The sequence below is a fragment of the Gigantopelta aegis genome, chromosome 9 (assembly GCF_016097555.1).
Source record: "Gigantopelta aegis isolate Gae_Host chromosome 9, Gae_host_genome, whole genome shotgun sequence".
NCBI lineage: Eukaryota > Metazoa > Mollusca > Gastropoda > Neomphalida > Peltospiridae > Gigantopelta > Gigantopelta aegis.
The window spans coordinates 30,122,236-30,141,277 of record NC_054707.1 but is presented as its reverse complement, the minus strand read 5'-3'; the positions used below and the strand labels follow the sequence as shown (position 1 = coordinate 30,141,277).

Genomic DNA, 19,042 nt, shown 5'->3' with positions numbered 1-19,042 from the left:
ACAAGAGGAAACACACACATTGTTTATAGTGAAAACCTGTCCAACAAGAGGAAACACTCACATTGTTTATAGTGAAAACCTGTCCAACAAGAGGAAACACACACATTGTTTATAGTGAAAACCTGTCCAACAAGAGGAAACACACACATTGTTTATAGTGAAAACTGTCCAACAAGAGGAAACACTCACATTGTTTATAGTGAAAACTGTCCAACAAGAGGAAACACTCACATTGTTTATAGTGAAAACTGTCCAACAAGAGGAAACACTCACATTGTTTATAGTGAAAACTGTCCAACAAGAGGAAACACACACATTGTTTATAGTGAAAACTGTCCAACAAGAGGAAACACACACATTGTTTATAGTGAAAACTGTCCAACAAGAGGAAACACACACATTGTTTATAGTGAAAACTGTCCAACAAGAGGAAACACACACATTGTTTATAGTGAAAACTGTCCAACAAGAGGAAACACTCACATTGTTTATAGTGAAAACTGTCCAACAAGAGGAAAAAACACACACATTGTTTATAGTGAAAACTGTCCAACAAGAGGAAACACACACATTGTTTATAGTGAAAACTGTCCAACAAGAGGAAACACTCACATTGTTTATAGTGAAAACTGTCCAACAAGAGGAAACACACACATTGTTTAGAGTGAAAACTGTCCAACAAGAGGAAACACACACATTGTTTTTAGAGTGAAAACTGTCCAACAAGAGGAAACACACACATTGTTTAGAGTGAAAACCTGTCCAACAAGAGGAAACACACACATTGTTTATAGTGAAAACTGTCCAACAAGAGGAAACACTCACATTGTTTATAGTGAAAACTGTCCAACAAGAGGAAACACACACATTGTTTATAGTGAAAACTGTCCAACAAGAGGAAACACACACATTGTTTATAGTGAAAACTGTCCAACAAGAGGAAACACACACATTGTTTATAGTGAAAACTGTCCAACAAGAGGAAACACACACATTGTTTATAGTGAAAACTGTCCAACAAGAGGAAACACACACATTGTTTATAGTGAAAACTGTCCAACAAGAGGAAACACTCACATTGTTTATAGTGAAAACTGTCCAACAAGAGGAAACACACACATTGTTTATAGTGAAAACTGTCCAACAAGAGGAAACACTCGCATTGTTTATAGTGAAAACTGTCCAACAAGAGGAAACACTCGCATTGTTTATAGTGAAAACTGTCCAACAAGAGGAAACACTCGCATTGTTTATAGTGAAAACTGTCCAACAAGAGGAAACACTCGCATTGTTTATAGTGAAAACTGTCCAACAAGAGGAAACACTCGCATTGTTTATAGTGAAAACTGTCCAACAAGAGGAAACACTCGCATTGTTTATAGTGAAAACTGTCCAACAAGAGGAAACACTCACATTGTTTATAGTGAAAACTTTCCAACAAGAGGAAACACTCACATTGTTTATAGTGAAAACTTTCCAACAAGAGGAAACACTCACATTGTTTATAGTGAAAACTTTCCAACAAGAGGAAACACACACATTGTTTATAGTGAAAACTTTCCAACAAGAGGAAACACACACATTGTTTATAGTGAAAACTGTCCAACAAGAGGAAACACTCACATTGTTTATAGTGAAAACTTTCCAACAAGAGGAAACACACACATTGTTTATAGTGAAAACCTGTCCAACAAGAGGAAACACTCACATTGTTTATAGTGAAAACTTTCCAACAAGAGGAAACACACACATTGTTTATAGTGAAAACTGTCCAACAAGAGGAAACACTCACATTGTTTATAGTGAAGAAAAAACATCTTCTCTTGCTGTCATTCAAAATGTAGTTTTATTTAAATTCACACAAAATTACCATATAGCTTTGACTTTTCGAAGATCGTTATCTTTTTCTCCTTACTCTAAATAAAGTAACTGATTAAAGAACATTATGGCATGAAAAAACTAACAAAGTCACCCATACATGTGTACATTGCCACAACTCAAGCAGTGACAAATACTGACATTTGCTTAAACATTTATATAAATATAAAAATAAGATTATTCTGCACAGTAAGTTTTTGTTGTTGTTTTTTTTGTTTTGTTTTTTATTACAAAATAAAATAAAAATAAATGTCACTGATTTACAAAGATCAAATATCAACAAACTGGTCATGTGATCAGTATGACAAAGACTAACTATGTACCCATATAAATATAGGTTGAAATCTGCAATATACATTCTATTATAATGTGTATATCTCAGGGTTTGCATTACGTTGTCAGAGGGGAACTGCAAGTATTGTCTTTGAGAGGCATGGGATCAGGAAGGCACCATGGCAATTTTGAGGACACACTAGGGGTACAACAGCAAATTAAGAAGTTATTTATGTGGCATGAAGGCAGAAAAAAAGAAAAAGAAATAAGAAATAAAAGAAAATTTGCAGGAACTGGAAATTACTTTTTTGTGCCAAATGGATCAGCTATTGCATTTGCAGACTCAAGAACTGTATGTTGTTTTCTTACAAAGCCCTATAAGCACAGTAATATAAATTTATTAATAATATACATGGCCATATATTAGAAAAATTGTTGGCTATTAAATTGAATGTGTTCATTGTTTCTCCAAGAAAGAAATTTTTGGGTATGGCGCTATGAAATTGGATACTTACAATGTGTGTACTGTGATATTTCGGTTTTGCATCAAGTTTTCTGACTGTTGCATATTTTTGTAACTGGGATAACTTGTAAAATATTGGCATGTCTAAAACTATAACTTTTGTTGTGTTTAATTATTTTTCACGGCAAAATTCAAGTACTTTTCCAGGACAACATAAATAAAGGTAGTTTTCCAATAACATTCAAGACCAATTGACCCCTCCGTACGGCGTGATTGACAACCGTGCTGGACCAATCATGTTTCGCGGTTCAAAAACCGCGGGCCCAAATTTGCTTGGACGCCATTAGCTTAGACAACATAATTTTGTTCGATGTGTAACGTTTTTGTATAGTTAGCATTAAAATTAGTTAAAATAATTGTCTCCTCTAACTGAATTATAATCATAGTAAACATATACTTCTGCTGACAAGTGTTAACAGCGATGACAACTATGCGGAGCCTACGATGGACGTAAAATCAGTGTTTTCCTGCGAAACCGTCACATGGTATTGAAAGTGAAGTTTTGCCGAAATCCATTAAAATTCAACTGATATATAAATTCTACGAAGGTAAGAGTTTAAGAATCACTTTCCCTCCAATGTAATGGAATTTACTGACTCATTTAATCAGTCTTCAATGTATTTATTGTCGTTAAGAATCCGTCAGACGAATGGCCAAAATAAAAGTTTTGGCAAGACTTCCAATCGTTCCAGCATTCAGTTAATTTAGGCTTAAGTTAGGTTTAGGGTTAGTGATAGTATTAACAAGCATGCTGGAACGTTTGGAAGTCTTAGCTTTTTTTCCTTTTCTTTTTGTTTGCGTGAGTGTATGTGCTTTTGTATGTGTGTGTGTGTGGGGGGGGGGGGGGGGTGAGGGAGCAACCTATATGGTTGTGAGCTTTAGGGGGATAAGGAAGTATTGTCTGGAAAGTTATAAATTAGGCAAATTTTATGTAGGGACCCTGAAATGTTTTGAAGCAAAAAAAAAAAAAAAAAGTGATTTTTTGCAATTGGAAGAGATATGCCGGTTACGGTTTCTCGGTTTTATTCGATTTAAGCTAGTGCATCTCGACTAGTATATCAAAGGCTGTGGTATGTGCTATTCTGTCTGTTGGGTGGTGTATATATATAAAAGATACCTGGCTACTAATGTAGCAGGTTTGCACTCTAGACTATACATGTCAAAAGTACAAAATGTTTGACATCCAATAGCTGATGATTAATAATTCAGTATGCTCTAGTGGTGTCTTCAAACAAAAGAAACTTTAACTTATCCATTAGTCCCCCTCCACCCCACCCCTCAATTAAAACAACCCAATTTTACCATAATATATATTAAAACAATTCATCACCTAACAGCAGATCAATTACCAATCTTGGGTAATTTATAATAAATACTGGTAAAACATTTTATTATTCCTTTATTGTTATTCTTAGAATTTTCAACTTAATGGTTTCTGCCAGAGGCTATTGAGGTTAAACTTGTATACCCTAAAATCTTGGAAATTAATAGATATGTTTAGATAAATGATAGTACAAGAACTGCAGTTTATAAATGGTCATGTGTTTGAAATGTAATGTCCTAACCCTAATTTCAAAACATTTCAAACCCATAACCACCTAGATGAGGCACTTACATCTGTTTTGTTTTTATTACCTACCCTAAATATGATTTTCTTTTGGAGACAGTAGTTTTGTTTTTCATCATTATTTTATATCCCAAATTTTAGCAAAGCATAGGCATTTTTCTTCTTCCATATGTCATCTTATATGTAGCTTTGTGCAACTTTCTAATAGAAATCAAATCACATCATCAAAGTTAAATACATTGTTCACTACTTTTCTTAATTTACTGCAGTACTTTTTAATTTTTTAATTTGTTTAGTCACATTGATTTGGTTTCCTGTTAAAAATGTTTTTCTAAAATTAAATTAAACTTTAAATTAATACAACGATATATAATTAAGTTACAGACTAATGTACTTCTTCCAATGGATGTGAAATACGTTTGTTTTTATATATTTCAGCAACTGGACCAATGGATGTGGAGTCGTTGATTAGATGTCGAAAATGAGATTCTGAAGACAAACTATTAAACAAATTACATTGCATCTTGATATTGAGAACAGAATGATAGAAATAATAGAACAGTTTCAACTGATATGTGAAAGAAAAACTGGGGCAGGGGATGAAATTGCTGCTGAAAATGAAACACTTTCAACAATTTCATTTAATACAATATTTTTTATTTTTTATTTTTTTGTGTTTGACATATTGCTGCTAAGGAGTAATTCAGACTTCCAAGACTTGGGATTCAGTTTGACACCACCCATCAAATGGTAATCCTTAATTACTCAGTTGACTACAAGTTTCAAGGATAATAATTTGGAGATGGATGTCACAGAAAGATACATTTTTGAATAAATATATTTACCTGTACCAGATTGCATGGGGATTAATATGTAAAGACTCTCTTTGAGAAAAAAGAAAATGTTAGGAAGTATTCTCATAATAAATATTAAACAAATTGTGCGAACTGCAATCTGTGGGTTAGTTTCATGTTATATATATATATATATTTTGCCTCTTTTTTTTGGTTATATATATATATACATTTTTTTAATTAAATTTTTATTTTGTATTATTATTATTCTTCTGTAGGCATGGGTTGTCTTATAATATTTATTACTATTTTTTATCTGCCTATGCCTCTAGAACAGATAAAGCTTTGTGAGTACATTTTGTGTGACAGTGGGATAACTAATGGGCGGGGTGTGTGAGATTGGGGGCAGAAGCTTCAAGTTTGATTCCCAACAGTTGTTGCCACAACACTAGTTTATAATTTATTTTATACACTGTTGTACTGGCTTAATTGGCAAATATTTTACAGACTGTCCAGCTATCCTACTTTTTCGTACTTTTTGGTCTATGTCCTATTTTTCCTACTTTTTCTTCAAAATACTTAGTTTTCTACTTTTGTTCTACGTTTTCCTACTTTTGTCCAACATTTTCTATATTTTCATTCCTAATTGTGTCCAACTTTTTCAAAAGAGTGTGCTAGACAGCCTGATTTTATAAAGGGATGGGGCACCCAAACGTAAACGGCCCTAATACGTCTTGTCAGAACGGAGACGGCCTAATATGTCAGTATACATAACTGGAGGGCCAAAGATGTGGTCCCCACCAACCCACCCTTTGGCTACGCCAGTTGTGATTTTATTTTTTTTATATATTTTTTTTAATTTCGTGTATGGCTTTGGTTTCATAAATAGGGCAAGTGCCGTATATCGGTTGATTCAAGCAGTGCAGCTATGTAAGAATACACCCCCATAAACATCGCAATCCCACAATCTAAACCGCTGCCTGCATAATTTTGGCACAGGCGACTGTATCCTGCTATAGTTTTGTAACCTTTTGTGCATAAAATTATGGTACACTGATAGCATTCCCACACGCCTTGTATTTTAATGTTACTGCTCACGTCCCTCCCCTTTTTATTTTTTTAAACAAAACATTTAACGCAACCCGACCAAAAATAAAGACGGTTTTAAACTGGTTGAGGCCGGGTCATCGCCGCGCATTCTATCCTCTTGTTCCTCGGCATATCGGGATTCCATTAATATAAAAGTCGAACAACAACAACAACAACAAAAATTAAGATGAAAAAGAAGAAAAAAAAAGAAACAAACAAGACATTTTAATTTATCAGTTCTGACGAAAAATAGCATAGGATGTTTTAAATGTTCTTTTCGTTGCATTCAACGTTCACTTCCGGGTTCTTGTGCTTCGATAAAATTTACTGAAGTAAAAATGGTTTCGTCGATTTAAATCACGTTGTCATCATAAATGTACCCTGTAGTGAAATACTTGAATGTCTCCTCTTTTCGGCTTTTTAATTAAACAACGATATTTGTAAATAAATTAAGGCAAAAACGTAATCGACAGATAGGTTGATTTTGCTATCGACCTATGCGAATTGGCAGCCATTACTGAATGTTTGTCTAACCTTGCATCACGTGTCACGGTGGGCGTGGTTAACTTGTCATACGGAGGGGTCAATTATGATCAAAACAATACACTGCCATTGAACTCAAAAGGACATTACGGCAAACGTAGGGGGCATGATGGAAATTGCCATAAAACTGTTGTTTAATTCAAACTCTGTTATCTATTTTACAGTCCAACATAATAGGCATAATATAATTGGTATTAAAGAAACATAGAAGGTAATCCTATATATAATGGAACTTGATAAATTAAAAAATTGGTTTTTAATTTCTTATTATTTATAACTACAAGTTGCAACACAAAGTGCTATGTTTCCTATAGTCTGTGCTCTTATATAAGAAAAATTACTAGACAAACTCTAGGCTTACAGACTTATGGTCATCAATCTACATTTGAATTCCAGTTTCATGCTGGATGGACTAGAGGTAAATTCTTTGGGGAGGAAAGTTCATGTAGTTGTGTTACAGCTATTAAGTATGAATAATCAGAGATGAAAGTGGGTTACATAAAAAAATCCAAAACTTTTAATATTGGTGGTTGAGTAATTAGATTGGCCCTAGGGTTAGGGTTGTGCAGTGGTCCAACAGAACTCTAGAGATGTCACAGACAGAGCTCATAAAAAGGGTACATTGTACCTTTACTGGAGAAACAGAACCTGTGGAGCTAGAAATGTTATCTACACCCATCTCGGAATGCAATGATGTAAGCTGGACAAACAAACAATATGAGCAAACAAGATTAAAGTCAACCAGAACAAACCAACTAACTCGCACAACGAACAAGTCAAAACACCTCCAGAAATTATCAAAACATTAAAAAGGTAATTTGAAGGATATTAAGAGCATAAATCTGTATATAGCTAAGTTTGGACTAGCTTTTTACTTATGATAGAAAGTTTGTTTTGTTTAATAACACCATTAGAGCACATTGATTAAATCATAGTCTAATGGATGTCAAACATTTGGTAATTCTAACTCGTAGTCTTCAGAGAAAACACACTACATTTTTCCAAATGCAGCAAGGGATCTTTTATATGCACTTTCCCACAGACAGGAAAGCACATACCATGGCCTTTGACCAGTTCTGATGTACTGGTTGGAATGAGAAAAAAAACCCTATTGGTTAAATGGATCCACTGACGTGATTCAATCCTGCAACACAAGCACCTCAGGCGAGCACTCAACCAACTGAGCTAATTCTTATGATAGAGCACATAGTATAGAGGACACACAACTGTAGTCGTGTTACATCATATGTTGGAAAACATTGTGGTCACTGACAAAAACTTACGCATTTACTCTCACTCCATGGGCTGCCTCGTCTATAGCTAAAGCTTTGGTCATTGATGTAATGGCACCCTGAAATACAAGTAGAATAATCACACAGAAAAGTTAAATGAAGAATCAAACTTTAACATTTATTTCAATGCATTTTAATGTTGACACACAAAACTAAATTTGCAACAGAACAACCAGAGATATTATAGGTCACAAATCGAAAAACATGATACGGTTATCTCCTAAATAAACAATTATGAAATTTTAATAGAAAATAACTACCCCGGTAGTTAATGACATAGGATACTAGCTTTATCCTGTGAAGGTAAGAATGGGAAATTCTGCGAAGCTTGCCGAGCAGAATTTCTCATTTGGCCGATATCCTATGTCAATAAATAGTTATTATCTTTATCCTGCAGACCATAAAAATTAACAGGGAAAGCTATTATTTCAGTTATTTCAGCTCAGGCAATATAAAAATCCTAACACTTGTTTCTTAAAATCAGTACGATACACAAGCTCGTATAATAATCTCTATATGGTTACCTAATAGTTTGGCGTAAAAAAAGAGATGTGATTTTTACTTTAAAACTGTAGTTAAATTATTATTAGCCAGTGTAATTAGCTGTTCAATCTTAGCAGTATTTTAATAATTCAGGAGGAGGGACTGGTTAATGTTATGAGGCGAGGTAGTACATGGGCCATTTCAACATCACCAATATTTTTTAATTTTAATTTTTAATTTTATTTTTTTAAATTTATTTTAAAAAGTTCTCTTTTTTTAATTTATTATTCACTTTTTGCAATTGTGTTGGTTGGTACACCAGTTTATAGTGTCAATCATAGGCGTTGGAAGCAGGGGAAGAGCAAGGGTGCACTACCTCATCCCCACCCCCTCTCTGAAGAAAATACACCCCCACAACTGGATAAATAATTAATATACTATAAGTCCCAGATGCTAATATTTTTCGACACTTATGATAATTAAACTATTAATACTACTTTGTCATACATTATTCCCATGGGCAGGTCTATAATCTAAAAGGGGAAACTATTACAAAAGGGGCACATAATGTAAAAGAAAAAGGGGTAGTGTGTCGCAAAACTAAGTCTTTGATACACTGCTTATAGAAGTGGAATACACTCTTGTCTACATTTGATATAACATATAACGAAGTTTGGCACTAAAAAGGGCAAAAGAGTGTTTTGGGGATGGGTGGGGGTGGGGGTAGGAAGGCTTACTTCCATAGCAAGTAAATTATCAATTAATGTTTTCCACCGACTAAAAGACATGCGTGCGGCTATTTGATTACTGATGGGCAAGGTCGTTGAATATGAGGGCTGGATTTCTTGTCATGTTATAATGGTAAAATAAAGTTAAAAGTCTGTTTTGTTTAATGACACCACTAGAGCACATTTATTTATTAATCATTTGCTATTGGATGTCAAACATTTGGTAATTTTGACATATACATGTAGTCTTAGAGAGGAAACCCACTACATTTTTCCATTAGTAGCAAGGGATCTTTTATATGCATCATCCCAGACAGGATAGCACATACCACAGCCTTTGATATACCAGTTGTGGTGCACTGGCTGTAATGAGAAATAGCCCAATGGGCCCACCAATGGGGATCGATCCCAAACCGACCGTGCATCAAGCAAGCACTTTACCACTGGGCTACGTCCCGCCCAGAAAGTAACTTAATGCAATATAATCTTTAAAAAACATTACAGAGTGTATTCAGAACATAATCTTTAAAAAACATTACAGAGTGTATTCAGAACATAATCTTTAAAAAACATTACAGAGTGAATTCAGAATATAATCTTTAAAAAACATTACAGTGTATTCAGAACATAATCTTTAAAAAACATTACAGAGTGTATTCAGATAATCTTTAAAAAACATTAAAGAGTGTATTCAGAACATAATCTTTAAAAAACATTACAGAGTGTATTCAGAACATAATCTTTAAAAAACATTACAGAGTGTATTCAGAACATAATCTTTAAAAAACATTACAGAGTGAATTCAGAATATAATCTTTAAAAAACATTACAGTGTATTCAGAACATAATCTTTAAAAAACATTACAGAGTGTATTCAGATAATCTTTAAAAAACATTACAGTGTATTCAGAACATAATCTTTAAAAAATATTACAGTGTATTCAGAACATAATCTTTAAAAAACATTACAGAGTGTATTCAGAATATAATCCATTATATATTAGATGCTGACAGTAGGTTTTCAAAGCATTTTTATGATTTTTAAGACCCCTGTTGTTAGAATTTGTTTTCTATTATTGTATTCAATCTGCAAAAGGTATGCTACATTGGTGTGCCTCTACTGTAGTGAATAGTATTCATAATCCATTCACAACAATTGTAAATAATTTTTAGTGGATAAATTATGTTAATTAAGCATCAAATTATTTTTTAAAATGATATTTGACAAACTATTCACTGGTATGAACATAATGCCTATCAGTATTGACATCAAGTGGTAGTGATGGGTGTTGGTAAAACGCGGACCGGATCAGAACACTTGACAAATTGAATTTTTCCTTTAAAAAAATATTAAACAAAGTGTTCGTCAACTGTGCATAGTTAAGAAACATATTTTTTCATGTAGTGGCCTTAAAACTGGAAAATGATAAACCGCACATGCGTGGTAAGATACTTTTTGCAAACGCATGCAACTGAATGCACACTCTTTCCAGTTTACCGGAGGGTGTTTCACTTTTATTTACTAGAATGGATTTGTTTTACATCCACATTGTTGATTTTTTACATTAATTGATTGCAATCTATTTTGTTTCACGTATCATAGCTGAAAAATGTAGAATAGTATTTCCGTAAATATTGTATTCATGTTTTTGTTGTTAGGTGAACGCAGTTTGGGACGTCGATGGTACTAGTTTGCTTAGCTATCACACACATATTTTATAAAATTTGTAGCTGTTTACCAATTCTTTTATAAGTACACAAATTTGAAAGGAAAATTATCGCCAATGCAACATTCAAATGGCACAAAAACATTTTCGTAATTTTTAATAAAGGAATCTGCAACATCGTTAACTGCTAGTTTATTATTCTATAAAATAACTAAGTTTATAAACTTTTGGTGATACACGTTTATATATTTACAAAATACATATATTGCCAATAAAGATGTGTTTCAATGTTATTTTCAACAGTTGTACATTGGACCATTGTCACGAGCAGTAAGAGGAACCATAATGACACGAATCATGTCTGATGTTTGCAATTTTAGTTAATTACAGTTTTAAAGAATTTTCTTAATTGACACTTTCTATACTTTTAGTATTGTATTGTACTGAGGAACATGAACTACATAATATATGAAATTTAAAATTGCTTTTATTGCAATTTGTTTAACCCGAAATATTAGAATTACTAGACTAATAGTAAACACTAAAGACTGACTTCAAGATTTTCCTTTAAGATTTATGATACAGTTCAGTTTACCGTTACAGAAAGCATGGTGAGGCAGTATACATAGGACAGAGACACTACCACTTTAACAAAGAGTATTGGTTTTCAACTGGTTTTCTATTAGCTGTGTCAGTACCTTTGTTGCAACATATGAAACGGCACCAGTCTGACCAATCTGGCTCACCAGACTTGAATCATTGATGATATTCCCTTCCGTTTTACGCAGGTAGGGCAAGGCATACTACAAAAGAGGTCAAAATAAAACATTAATATATTTTTATAATAATTCCCATATTGTGTGCAAATCTATTTTAGTATTAATACATACACCTAGGTCACGATGCAAAACATTTTCTATGTTGGTTGCAATTCTTAAACTCAATGACACTATCATTGTACCTGTACACAATAAATATAACATATTTTAACATATTTAACAATGATTTGACAAATGGTACAACTTTTTTGTATCTGAACTTTTTAAACTTAAACTTAATATTTTCTTACATTTATAAAAATAAAAATATAACGACATTTAAATGACATTCTCTGCTCAATATGGAACTGACATTATTATAACAGATGTGGAGCTAACTAACAGCATGCATCCCATATATCATAGGCACTTAATGACAGGACAATTTAATTATTCTGAATATACCCCAAAAGAATCATGTACTACATAAAATAAAAACCTAAAAGTATTTTTATGGTCAAATATAAAACAAAGAAGATAATAATAATAACTGAAATGAAATGTAAATTATGATAAATATAAATTAGTAGAAAACATGTTTTATTTCCATAAAGTAGCATCCCAACCAGCGAGATGTGGCCTGTAGATCTATTGTGACAAGCTATTGCAGATGTCAGTGATGGTGGCATTTTCACAACACTCAAATATTGGAAAAACAAGTAAGGAAACGTTTTAAATCTCTAAGCTGTTTCATAAAGATGCAATAAAAGTCGAGTACCTGATTATATGAACGTCATAAAGTATTTTTTAAGACGCATATGATGCAACTTAAACTGTAAAATGAACTTTGTACTTATTTTTACATATTTCTCATGTAGTTATTATTTTTAATTTGCATTATGGGCCGGGTAAAATCCTCCAGCTGGAAATAAAATATGGACCAAAACGCGTAGCATTGGGTACTGTTAAAATAAAATAAGACAAAAATAGATGTCGACTGTTTATCAGTTATTTGGGGAGGGGGTGTGCTATTTTAGCAATATGCTATGTAAAAACAACAGTAGACATTTCTTGATTAAAACAGTTTTTCGATATGAAAATCATCATTGTTTACATCAAACTTCGTTTTCATATGTTACATCAATTTAAAATTAAATTTTTTGTTTTGACTTCTCTTTCTTTGATTTTCAGAATTACATGTACATCAAATTTTTTTTCTATCTTTCTTTCTGTTTTTTTCTCCCCAGTCATTTTGTTATTTTGTGACAAAGTACCTTCCACATACTTGTCTACAAACGTCAATAGTGGCTAAATATACCGCAACCCTACCACAGCGGCATATTTATGCATTAACTGTATTATGTACCAGTGTCATTGGGAAATGGTTTTTATTATCCTGTCATCAAGTACCTATGATGGTGATAACGTAAGTTCACCTTTATCAAAAGTGAAGATATGGCACAAGCTAAATTAAAATTTCTTTTTTATTGTGAACTCTTTGTCCACCCTTTGGAGTTTACTAGTGACCATTTTTGTCATGAAGTGTGCCATGGGTAATTAGTAATTAGATTTTTTATTTTGTAAATTTTCCAAATTTGTGCCACATTAAGCATGTTATATACCCAGTTTTTTTTATAAAAGAACACGTTTTGTAGGAATGTTGAAAAATAGTTTTATATACTCTTCAAAAGAAGAAACGCAAAACCACATTGTCGTAACATTTGGAGAATTGATTTAATTATTGAATGGTGAGTCCGATAATTACCAAATGTTGCAGGATTGTTCACAATTCACTCTAGTCCATTGTGAGTAAGTGATAGGACACACCACCAAGGTCAAGGTCATCTGGAGTCAATACCGGGTGTGGCCTCCGCGTGTGTTAACAACTGCCTGGCACCGCCTGCCCATTGAAGCAACCAGAGTACGGATGACGTCCCGGGGGATGGTGGCCCACTCGGCCTGCAAGGCTGCTGCCAGCTCGGGCAGGGTCTGGGGCTGTGGTTGTCGCTGTCGGAGGCGTCGGTCCAACTCGTCCCATAGATGCTCAATTGGGTTCAAATCCGGTGATGTCGATGGCCAAGGAAGGACATTAATGTTGTTGTTCTGTAGGAAAGCCGTTGTGAGACGTGCTGTGTGAGGCCTGGCGTTGTCATGTTGGAACACTGCGTTGGCGTTGGCCATAACTGGAACGATGTGTGGCCGGAGGATCTGGTCAATGTAGCCCTGTGCATTCAGGTTGCCCTGCACGTGGACCAGGTCAGTTCTGCCAGTGTGTGAGATGGCTGCCCACACCATGACACTACCCCCGCCGAATCTGTCCACTTCCTGCACGCAGTTTGCCGCATAACGTTCACCACGACGCCTATACACGCGACATCTTCCATCATGACGTCGGAGCAGAAATCGGGACTCGTCACTGAACCACACCTGTCTCCATCGCAGTTGAGGCCATTGTCGATGAATCTGGCACCACTGCAGTCGGAGTCGACGGTGTTGTGGTGTTAAGATGACACCTCGAACTGGACGTCTGGCACGAATTCCTACCTCACGTAGGCGGTTCCGTACGGTCTGGTCGGATATCCTGCGCAAACCTGGTATTGCTGCAGCTGTGGAGGTGGCAGTAGTCAATCGTTCCCGAAGGTGGCGTACCCGGATGTAGCGGTCCTGCCCGGGGGTAGTGACCCGTGGTCGACCGGATCTAGGGAGGTCACGTGTTGATCCATGTTGCTGGTAACGGTCCCACAGTCTGGAGATGGTGCTTGGGGACACATGGAATGCCCTGGCAACGGCCGTTCTGGATTCGCCTGCGTCTAGTCGGCCGATGGCATTGTTTCTCTGCGGTTCACTGAGACGTGGCATGTCCTGGATTGTCAACTGTCGGCCAGATACAGAGGCCAGGCAAGCGAACACCCTGCACTTTTATACTGTCGGTGTTCATGTTGCACGTGCAGACAACGCACGTGCAGTGGTGACATGGTTTGCACGTGGCTGCGTTTTTGCGAATATTCACATTTTGGAACTTTATTGTACAGTAGCTGCGTTTTATCGAATGTAACCGTGGGAATGTGTTTGGGACATGCAATGACCTTATATTCACAAAGCATGAACCGGTAGGAAACATAAAATCGGAGTTATAACCCATTTGTACCCTTTTGCGTTTCTTTTTTTGAAGAGTATATATACAGACATCTCAAATGCAGAGAAATTCATTTTTGGGGCATGTTTGCAAGAGCTAAGATTGTACTTATCATATTCAATGTGAAACAGCTGCTACTGTAATCTCACTTAGATCTGCAATACAATATGTTATCTTTACAGCTCTAATACATTACTATTACATACATGTATGAACATGTATTACTGATTACAAACGGATGCTTTTAAGTCTTTTGTTTCAATTTCATTTTGATAAGTTGACTGAGCCACTAGGTGCTTATATATATATATATATATATATATATGTATATACACATATATATATATATATATATATATATATATATATATATATATATATATATACAGTCACACCTTGTAACAACGACCACGTTTGTCGCTCGGTAACTTTGTCATTATATCAAAATTATTGTTATAAAAAAAAATTTGTTTAACGACACCACTAGAGCACATTGATATATTAATCATCGGCTGTTGGGTGTGAAACATTTTGTAATTTTGACAATCTTAGAGAGGAAGCCCCTTAATATTTCTCCATTAGTAGCAATGGATCTTTTATATGCACCATCCCACAGACAGGATAGCACATACTACGGCATTAGATATACCACTCATGGACCACTGGCTGGAACGAGAAATAGCCCAATGGGTCCACCGATGGGTATCAACCAGAGATCATTATTAAATATATTATTATTATTAATCAAAGCGCATTCACTCTTATTAATCTTTCCATGGTTAAAGACATCTACGATTGGTACATTCTTCATTTATAAAATGTCATAAAACTAGTAGACTTGATTGTTCGAAGGTAATCCTTTAATTAAATGACTAAAGGCTTATTTTCAAAAGCAGTACACGTCTAAAGATTTAGCCGACATCGGTAACTCGGACATCATGTGACACTGTCTGCTCGCGGCGAGATCAAGGATGCTAAATGGCTGTGTATACTGCAAACGTGCTATGGCATCTCTGATTATGTACCGGCCATCGGTGGCATCATGGTTAGGCCATCGGTCTAGAGGCTGGTAGGTACTGGGTTTGGATCCCAGTCGAGACATGGGATTTTTAATCCAGATACCGACTCCAACCCTGAGTGAGTGCTCCGCAAGGCTCAACGAGTAGGTGTAAACCAATTGTACCGACCAGTGATCCATAACTGGTTCAACAAAGGCCATGGTTTGTGCTATCTTGCCTGTGGGAAGCTCAAATAAAAGATGCCTTGCTGCCTGTCGTAAAAGAGTAGCCTATGTGGCGACAGTGGGTTTCCTCTAAAAACAAATGACCATATGTTTGATGTCCAATAGCCGATGATAAGATAAAAAAATCAATGTGCTCTAGTGGCGTCGTTAAATAAAACAAACTTTACTCTGATTATGTAATGTCGTTGTAAAGAAGTGTTTTCAGATGTTGGATGCACGTTTGTTCCTAATTTGCTGTCGGTGTCAGAAGGTGTGAATTCCGGTGTAATGAACAGAATAACATTGATGTACGTTTGTTCCCGGCAATTTGTGTTCGGATGGTGTAAATGTCGTAGTAACGACGGTCGTTGTAACGAGGTCTGACTGTATATATATATATATATTATATATTATATTATATATACATGTACATGCATGTGGAATAATTTAAACATAATAAGAAATGCAAAGTTTTTATAGTTTCTATTTTTTCTGGAAGCTGGTTACAATTTGTTACATGTGTAATGAATATCCTAACCTTAGAAGTGAGAAAGTAGCTGATCAAATTGAGGTTAAGAAGTTCTCTGAAGTCATCAGCAGTTATATCATCAATTTTTGCATGAGGAGGATCTGTCAAAATAATAAAATACATGTATATATACAGCATAACATGAAAAAAATTTCTCATTAACAATTTATATTTCCATTATCATTCCTTTACACATAATATATGCATGCATGTCTATTCAAGAAAAAATATCTTTATATATCAAATTACATGTAAATCAGCTCTACTGATTGAGTAATAATTACTGATTTTATTTATTCTTTTGAATGTTCAAATTAAAAAAGATCCACACTGAATGGTAAAAATCATATATGATGGTTATTTCTTCCACATGGTTAATGTTATAGCATAGGTATTTTTATTTCAGATCACACACCGCATTGTTGCATTCATGATATGAAATGTTTTCAAACACGGGGAATTCCCTCACAAAGAATGACAATAACCAATATGCACATTTAATTTGATGGATAGCATTCAAAAATATCTCACTGTGTATCCATGTCAGTGTGCATAAACACAAAGAATCACCTGAGTGATGCAAATTGCAAAATAGGTTGGGTTTTTTTGTTTTCTTTATTTTAAAGATGCCACAAAGATATACACACAAAGAAACCATAAGATTTTTTTTGGTTAGGACCCTACAAACCTATAATCATGACGATGAGATGAATGGGAAAGCCACAGTATTTCCGACTAAAGGCGTGTTGGTATCAAAAGACATTTTGTACACAAAACGTTTATTGTTGAGGTGCCTTCAATACAAGGGGTGTACAGCACTGCACTCCTCATTCAAACAAAATACACTTCCCCTCTAACAACAATTATTTTGAGAAGTGTGATTTTGCTCTCCTCACTCAAGAAGAATAGACCAGGGGTTGCAGACCTTTAAAACTTAACTGTTTTCTTAAAATATAAATTTATAATTATTTTTCACAATTTTTGTTCAATGCTTTTAGAATAATTTTTATTTATTTATTTTATTTTAAATACAAATCTGTATTAAAGTAGCTTGTTTCTTTCATTGATTTGCCATTCTAGGAAAATAAGTCTTCAGGTGTGATTCAGTACTAAGAAATTTGTTGAACGGGACACTTTTAGGAAAACTATAACAGGGTTCTACTATACATGTATGTACAATTCAACATAAAACATGCAGTAAATGACCAAGGGACGAAACGTCTAGGCTATAAAATGGTAACAAGTATGAAATGTCCAGGGACAATGTATGTATGATATGGTCAATGTGATTTTTTATGCTCCATAAAACATACTCATCTCATCAGGGATGTCAATGCATGCAGGGTCACCCTGCCTATTGTCAAATTAGCCAGTTGCTAATATTTTAGACCAAGTGGCTACAACATTTAGTATTTCGCTAATAAAAAGTTGTTTAAATTTGCCACTTTTTAACAGTATTCAAACAAATACACTACAATCTGAAAATTGGCTAAAACAAATGTCTTTCCAGTGTGACTCCTGTGCATGCAAATGGCATAACACTTCTTCAAATAAAACGTGTCTTGTTTTTTAACTTACGATATCCCGCATTGTTTATTAAACAATCTATCCTTCCATATTTCTCAACAGTCTTTTCAATTAAGTTCTGAAAAGATAAACATTGAAATAAGAAATTAAGAATCAGAAGTACCTTGAAATAAATTCTGAAATGAGAACACCGGGGAAACGAATTTTAATAAACAAAAGCTCAGCAAAGACACACACCTTTATATCCTCCTCCTTGCTAACATCACACGGTATAAAGTAAGCTTCACCAGGTCCCTTGGCATTCATCTCGGACTCCAGCTGTTTACCGTCTGCTTCTAAAACAGAATGTTAAATCATCTTACATGCCAACACTCAAAAATATAAAATTCCCTATATGGCACATATATTCATTCATTCCTCCTCCTTATATTCATACTTATATCCAACTGTGATTCAAGAATACTGTCTTACAAACACGCAACCATCTGGGCTAAGCAAGACAAAGGTCAATATTATTAATAATTATGTTATTATTAAAATGGGTGTTATCATTTTGTCTTTGTTATAAGTCCAATGACTGTTGGGTGCGATGGCAAAACCCCAATGGACATAACCCCAGTGAACATAACCCATAGCATGACTTGTTTGTGTATTGGAGGGGGCTCTCCAAGGGTTACTTAATTAATTTGTTTTTTGGGGGGTTGTGACATGTCACCTTTTCGGCGAGTAAAACATTTAGTGGTATAGCTTACAGCCAGAACTTTCCATAACAAAACTGTTCAGTGTTTTATCAAAACATGTATGTTGTTTAATTAAATATGTACTTATAATAATAATTTATAAGTGGTGTGGTGGATTCCTGAACACAGGTTAGTGCGATGTGTCTACTGCTGTAGTGTATTAGGCTATACTAAGTTTGTGTTATGTGTCTAATGCTGTAGTGTAGTGTAGTAGGCTGTAACAGGTTTGTGTGATGTGTCTAGTGCTGTAGTGTAGTGTAGTGTAGTGTAGTAGGCTGTAACAGGTTTGTGTG

At 34.7% G+C, this 19,042-nt stretch overlaps 1 protein-coding gene across 1 annotated transcript in view; it reads right to left on the bottom strand.

Annotated features, from left to right (window-relative positions):
• Window positions 1-19,042, bottom strand: part of LOC121381903 (17-beta-hydroxysteroid dehydrogenase 14-like) — a 32,209-nt gene that overhangs the window by 2,569 nt on the left and 10,598 nt on the right. The window contains exons 3-7 of the mRNA XM_041511305.1: window positions 18,247-18,344; window positions 18,061-18,127; window positions 16,492-16,583; window positions 11,536-11,640; window positions 7,951-8,018 (exon numbers count right to left, since the gene is read on the bottom strand). Coding sequence (XP_041367239.1) covers window positions 7,951-8,018; window positions 11,536-11,640; window positions 16,492-16,583; window positions 18,061-18,127; window positions 18,247-18,344 — 430 coding nt within the window. The remainder of the gene's footprint in view (window positions 1-7,950; window positions 8,019-11,535; window positions 11,641-16,491; window positions 16,584-18,060; window positions 18,128-18,246; window positions 18,345-19,042) is intronic.